The sequence below is a fragment of the Accipiter gentilis genome, chromosome 8, assembly GCF_929443795.1.
Source record: "Accipiter gentilis chromosome 8, bAccGen1.1, whole genome shotgun sequence".
NCBI classification, from domain to species: Eukaryota; Metazoa; Chordata; class Aves; order Accipitriformes; family Accipitridae; genus Astur; species Astur gentilis.
Window position 1 is genome coordinate 42558225 of NC_064887.1, and position 6820 is coordinate 42565044.

The 6820-nt window shown below is 60.2% G+C and overlaps 1 protein-coding gene across 3 annotated transcripts in view; it reads right to left on the bottom strand.

Moving 5' to 3' along the window:
• Positions 1 to 220: 220 nt before the first annotated feature.
• CRLF1 (cytokine receptor like factor 1) overlaps positions 221 to 6820 on the bottom strand; it is an 8134-nt gene continuing 1534 nt past the window's right edge. Inside the window, exons 2-8 of one of the 3 annotated variants that reach the window (XM_049808103.1) lie at positions 3484 to 3762; positions 2732 to 2861; positions 2184 to 2353; positions 1762 to 1919; positions 1510 to 1678; positions 1011 to 1200; positions 221 to 870 (exon numbers count right to left, since the gene is read on the bottom strand). In XM_049808103.1, the coding sequence (XP_049664060.1) occupies positions 513 to 870; positions 1011 to 1200; positions 1510 to 1678; positions 1762 to 1919; positions 2184 to 2353; positions 2732 to 2861; positions 3484 to 3762 (1454 nt within the window). In that variant the 3' untranslated portion in view covers positions 221 to 512. The remainder of the gene's footprint in view (positions 871 to 1010; positions 1201 to 1509; positions 1679 to 1761; positions 1920 to 2183; positions 2354 to 2731; positions 2862 to 3483; positions 3763 to 6820) is intronic. The other 2 variants (XM_049808101.1, XM_049808102.1) reach the window with 2 other exon arrangements.

The following is a 6820-nucleotide window of genomic DNA, read 5'->3' on the forward strand; positions in this document are numbered from 1 at the left end:
CAGTGCCCCGCAAATGCCCTTTCTACGGTCATCCAAAATAAACCTGTCCCCATGGTTTGGTGTAAAGGACTCGTGTTGTGTCCCCCCCTCCAACACCCCCCCCTCCACCTTGGCTCGGGAGCCCAGGGATGGGGTGACGAGGGACACGGATCCCATTTGGCTGCCCGCTGCATCCCCGTCCCCGTGCGCTGCTGCCGCTCCGCTGACGCAGACCCCGGTGGGGTTTCAAGAGGTTTATTGGCATTAAGCTTAAATCTGTTCCTAATTGACTGAAATGGAACCAAAATAAGGCTGGTTTGAATCAAAATTGGAGCAGGCACTGGGCAAACCCCAGCAGCCTCAAACCAGCCCATGTGGCTTCCCAGGGCCAGACCCCCCCTCCCCGTGCGCTCGCACATGGGTCCCTGGGGAGAAAAACAGCCAAAATTGCTTCCGGGGGGGGGTGGGGGTGGGAGGGGGCTGTGCCGAGGGTGGGGGGGGGGACGACACCCAGAAAGCCCCCGCTGCCCCTTTCATCCCAGAGGCCGCTCCGGCTGGCGGTTAAGGAGCAAAGCCTCCGCACCCCCCCCGGCCAAGCGAGGCTGGGGGGTCCCCTCGCTGCCGCGGGGTGCGAGCGGTGTGGCGGGGGGCCGCGGTCCCACGGGGCCAGCGGCACGCGAGGGGCTCCCGGGGCTGGCCGAACCTGTCCCCCCCGCCTTATCCCATCCCGTTCCCCGGGGCTGCAGGGCCACGCTTCGCCCCGGCCGCCTTCCTGCTCCCCCCCGGCAGGGCCGGGGTGGGCGTGAGTGGTCCCGGGTGGGTGCCGGGCGCCCCGTGTCATCCTGCCGGCGCTCGGTCCCCCGGGGTCTACAACTTATCGCCGGGAAGAACCTGCGGAGAGGAGCAGAGCCCCGCGTCGCCGCCGGCCGCGCGTTCCGGGCTCGGTGTCGCCCAGCATCCCTGGGGTCACCCTGCATCCCCATCCCCACCCAGCCGGGGAAAAGAAGTGCAAAAAAAAAAAAAAAAAAGGCTCCTTACCTACCTGGTTGCGTGTTTTGTGCGATTTCTGCAGCCACACGCGCCACTGGTCGTAGAGCTTGATGCCGAGGTTGGAGCAGCCGTAGGCGTGTTTCTTCACCCACCCGAAAAACTGCTTCAGCTCCCGCCGCAGCGTCGTGTTTTGCTCCCCCCCTTTGGGGTCGCAGCCCCCTGCCGCTCGCTCTGGGGGGACAAGGGGGTCAGCACCGCCTTGGGGTGGGGGGAGACGTGGCTCAACCACCCCCTCTCCCCACCATAGTCACCGTGCCGTAAATAATAGCGAGCAAGAGGAACACAAGCAGGGTTTTGGCTCCCAGCTGGGAAAACCGAGCTCTGAATTGGCTCCTTTGCAAGAAATCCAGGTGCCGGGCACGGAGCGGGGAAGGGCCCCCCCCGGCACGTCCCGTGTGCGCAGGGCAGGAGGAGCGCGGCGGCGCCGGCATCCCCTCCCTGCCCGCCAAACGATGCCGGCCCGACGCCGGCGGTGCTCACCGCTGCGCGGCGTGGAGGCGGCGGTGGGGTTGCTCCAGTCGCTCCAGATGCCGGCTTTTTTGGAGCCGTAGATGCCGAAGGGATTACAGCGCACCTGGACAAAGTAGACGGTGCCGGGGCGGAGGCCGGCCAGACGGCAGGACGTCTGGTTGCCCACATCGTCCACCACCTGGAGAAGGAAAAAGATGGCAGCGCCGGCACGGTCAAGCATCCCGCACCGTTCCCCACCGCCGGCGAGCGATCCCGACCCACCTTCCACTCCGAGCTGTCCTCCACCCGGTACTGGATCTGGTACTTGGCTTGGAAGAGGAAATCCTTGAGAGCCGGCGGGGAGCTCCAGCGCACGCTCAGCTGGTCCTCCAGGTCCCCCACCCGGCTGACGTGCACGTCCGACGGCGGGTCGGTGGTGACTGCGGGGACAGGCGGCGCCGCGGGGGTTAAGGAGCCGCGGATGCCAAAAAAAACTCGGAGAAAACAGCCTAATTCGATTAGGAGCAATTCTGCTCGCAGATCGCCCATTTCCTGCTGCCCAGTCCGTGTCTCCTGTCCCCCCTCCCCGCCAACATCCCACCGCGTGAACCTGCCGCCCGCTTCCCACCCCCCGCCACGAGGTCACCGGCGTGGCGGTTGACATCGCGACACCGTGGCGGTGACATCGCGACACCGTCGCTCACCCACGTCGAGGATGTCCAACATGACGACGTCGGAGACGGCCACCCCCAGCCGGTTGGACGCCTCCACCCAGATCTCGTAGGGCGTGAAGAGGGCCAGGTCCTTGGGGATGTGGCAGGAGTAGGGTCCGGCCGTGTGGTACTCCTGGCACGTGTTGTCTCGGCCGTACCACCTGCGGGCAGGCGCTGAGTGCCGGTACCGGCACCGCCGGTTGCCACGGTCGAGCTGGGGATGCTCACCCATCCCCGGAGGAAACGGCCGTTCCCGGCGGGGACCGCGGCTTATTTATCTGCCATTCAACACCGCCGCCATCGCGCCGGCGAGGTGTTGGGTTACCGGCCCTGCGGCCGCTTCTCCTCACCCTCCTCCTCCCTGGGGCATGGCTGCCCGCCAGCGCTCGCCGTGGCTGAGACCTGAGGAAACTCATCACACCGGGCACCGTCCCCAAACAGGGGCCAGCCAGGAGGCGTCGGGCTCCCCGTTCCCCGCCAGCCTTTAAATCCCACGCCGGCGTTTTTAAGAAAAACGGGAATTAAGGCGGGCACCCCACCTGAGCTTGTACTTGAGGGTGTAGTTGGTGTGCAGGAACGTCTCCCCTTCCGTCCCCGGCGCCCACTTGCAGGTGAGGTCCTTCATGTTTTTGGACCAGCAGGTGATGTTGACTGGTTTCTCTGGGGGTACTGGGAGAGAAGAAAAAAACAAACCAAAACAACAACAAAAAAAAGAGACGGCGGGGGATGAAACGGCGCAGCGGCAAAACGCAGCCCCCGGTCCCCAGGTTCCAGCCCCGCGGCTGCAAACGCGTTTGCGGGAGGGTTTAAGCTCCTGCCTGCACCCGGCTCCGGAGCCGTTTTCTTTCAGCAACGGCAACCCAAAAAGCAAATCCAAGCTGCGTTCCCAGTTAAGCCTCTGTATTCCTAGGACGTAGCATCGTCCTTAAAATAGCCCGAGATAAAATCTTACGATTATTGATTCGGACAAGTGTAATTTTGCCGAGGGTTTGCCAAAACAGCCTTTTTCTGCTGCGCGCTCCCGCGAGCCCGAGGCTGCGGCTGCGGGTCGGGGCGCAAACCGCGGGGAGGTTAAAATCGAGCAACCGCGAGCGACCCTTGCGAGCTCACGGCACGTTCTGGCAAGAAGCGGGGTGTCGATCCCCGCGGGGATCCCCAAATCCTCCCAAGGCTCCTCCAGGAGCCGTGGTTCTCCCCACCGCAACGCTACGACCCGGCCGGCGAGGACATCCCGGCACACGGCGCCGGCTCAAACCCGGCACGTGCAACCGCGCCGGCGCCGCCGACGTACGTCCAACGTAAAGGCAGGAGCCGGCCAAGATGCCGCCGTCTCTGCTGTGACACACCAGGTTGTCCCCCGACTGCTGCTTGGAGCCGTTGAGGCGAGCGAGGGCCACGCTGAGCGTGGTGGGGCCGAGGGCGGCGTAGGAGGCGGCGGGCAGGCGCCGGCCGTTCAGGGTCCAGTACAGGTCCTCGGCTTTCAGGTGAAAGTCCGGGCTGACCGTGCACGTGGCGACCAGCGAGGAGCCGATCAGCAGGGTGGGGTCTTGGGGGGAAATCACTGCGGGGTCTGCAGCCGGAGAAACAAAAGAGGGGGTCAAAAAAAAAAGAAAAAGTAATTTTTCTATCATTTTATACGTATTTAAATGTATTTTATGTCTATTTTCTATGCATTGAAATGGATTTTACGTCTATTTATATGTATTTAAGTGAATTTCATGTCTATTTGTATGTATTTAAATGCATTTTATGTCTACTTGTATGTATTTAAATGTATTTTACATATTTATATCTAGTCTTCTATGTATCTATATATTTCATCTCTCTTTCATCTATTTAAATCTACAGCTATTTTTATATATTCAAAGCCTTTCTATCTTTTTTTAAATATTTAAATCTCTTTTACATCCACTTACGTACTTTTTCAGATATATACATATATTTATCACCGCACAGCCCCTCGCAGCAGCGCTCGCCCTCCTCCGAAGCAGAGGCAGGAGCACACGAGGCGCCGGGCTCGGCCAGGGTCTCCCCGCGAGCTCGGGGGCTCCTCGGCAAAGCCGGAGCGGGGAGACGGGGCGGGGGGGGGGGGGGGGGGTTCAAGCCGGGAAGCGCCGACAGCCTTTGGGGAGTTTGGAGCGTGAGGCTGGGGGGTCTTGGCGACGTTGTGGTTTTTCCAGGGCTGGGTGGGGGCTGGGTTGCGGCTTTGTAAATTTTTCACGACAAAAGGATTTCCAAAGCAGCTATGGAAAGTTTTGGGGGTATTTTCCCCCCCTCCTCCCCCCTTTTTCCAATGACGCTGGCCGGCAGCCCCCCCCCCCCCCCTCGGAATATGCCGCCGAGGGCCAGGCAGCGCTTCCCGGCCAAGACCGGCACCGACCACCCGCCTAATCCCAACCATGTGCCGCCGGGCTCTGCCAAAACCCATCGCTCGCACCTCGGCACACGGTCCCTGCGCCACGACACCCCCAGGGGCCACCCCGGGAGCCGGCACGGGGAACCCCCCCAAGGGTGGTCCCCGCCGGAGACCCCCTCCGTGATGGGAACCCCCCCCCACGCCGCTTTATTTTGAGACCCCGATGCCACGAGGCTTCAAAAAAAAAAGGCTCCCCCCGAGCCCGCTCCGGGGTTTTCCGTGTCCATCAGCCTTATCGGCTCCATCCGCACGCGCCGGGCTAATATCCCAAATTACCTCCCGGAAAGTGCCGCGACCTCCTCTCCCCTCTGACCTCCCCGGCTCCTATCGGCTTTCAGCGCCCGCCGGCCGCTCCAGCTCCCACCCCGGCGCAATTAATGCTCCAAAATCCTCATTCCCCTGGAGAAATCTTAATTAGCAGTGCCTCCCGTCGCTCAGGGAATGCCGTCGGCGTGGGTGTAAAAGCATCCACGTGTAAAAGCATCCGGGACACGTTGGTGCCGGGTACCCCGGGGTACCCCGAGCATCCGCGGGTGATGGCGCGGATCCATCCCCAAAGCAAACCCTTCCCCGGTGGGGGGGGGGGGAGTTCAGCCCCCAACTCCCCCCATCCTCCAGCGAGGCCTCCGAAAAAGAAAAATAAAAAACATCCCCCAGCTCTGCCAACGAGCCCACCCAGCACCGGCTCCTCCATTAGCCGAGCGCCGAGCTCCAACTCCGCCGATAACAGACCCGACGCTCCGGGCCCTAATTCTCCTAAATCTTAATCTAAACAGCACCAGAAACACACACGAGCGCCGTAAAACAGACACGTTTCCCGTTCTCCGAGCGGGACCCTCTAGAGGGGCCAATTTTTTTTATTCCCGCCCCCCCACACGCAATTTTTTTTTTTTTCTCCTCCAAGCAGGATCCTCTGGTGGGGCCAATTTTGTAATTTTTTTTTTTTTTTTTTTCCCCTGCAATTTTTTTTTTCCCTCTGCGCAGACATAGCGCCGAACATGTGTTTTAAAAGGGAAAAGTGTGAAGTTTTCAGATCGGAGAGGAAAGGGCCGGAGAGACGCAGGCAGCCTGTGGAATGTGCAAGTCGCAACGAAAATACCTGCTCGGGGTTTTTATGGCTTTCCTATTAAAAAAAAAATGCTGATCAGGTGCTAAGTAATGCTATAAAGTAAAACCACATTTCCAAGGTGTCGGGAACGTTTATGCTTTTCTTCCGAAGGGCCGGATTTCATTTTATTTTTATATCAGCGTTTTAAGGGGCTGGGAAAGAAAAGAAAAAACCCTCCGATAAGTGTCGGAGATCACGCAGTTAAAAAAGATTTATTAAGACGTGCAGGGGGTTAAAGAAAAATACAAATAATTGCCCTGAAGAACAAAAGGAAATTTGGGCAGCCCCGAATCCTGCAAGAAAACTAAATGAAAAATAGATATACGTATTTTGAGCTCTTCTAAAGCTCAGGCAATGAAGTTTGCAGGCAGATACGGCACCCGAAAACGCTTTATCCCTCCTTGCCGCTATCTTTTCTCCCTTTCTCTTCTCCAACTGGCATTTCTCGTGCCCATCCCTCAGCTCGAGGAGGGATTTATAAAAAGCCCAGGCATTCCAGCGAGCGCGACCGAGCTGAACCGAGGGGAAACATTCGCTCTCTAAAAGGAGATTTGGCTTCGCCTTTCCCCAGCGCCGCACGTCGAGGGGCCGCAGGGCGAGCGCTCGCCCCGCTCGGCTGTGCCGAACCCCGACACGGGGGGGGGGGAAAATGGGGGTCCTGGAGGGGGGGGGGGGTGAAACCAGCTGGGAGCGGCACCGGGCATCCTCTTACTGGGGTGAGCCGAAAGGTGCGGGGTCAGCCCCAAGGGGGGGTCCGGCCACGGCCCCACGTTGTCCCCGGTGGGATTAACCCCTCCGGCTCCCGGGAAGGGCACCGGGGTGGGCACCGCTCCACGCCAAAACCCACCTCGACTCGGAGGCTCTCGTTAACGGCTCCTAAAGGGATTTTTGGAGCATTTTTCCTCCTCCCTCCTCTGCTTCTGCAATTCCTGCCCTAATTATTGCCGCGTGAGACTTCGCCGTTAACGACACGTAGGGGTCAGGGGATACGAGACCCCCGGGGTGACCGTGACCCCGTGGCATCGGCGGTGCCGGGGACGCGGGAGCTGCCGAGCGGTGGCTTTTCTTGGCGGGATCCGTTTTTGCGCATCGGAGCGAACATCC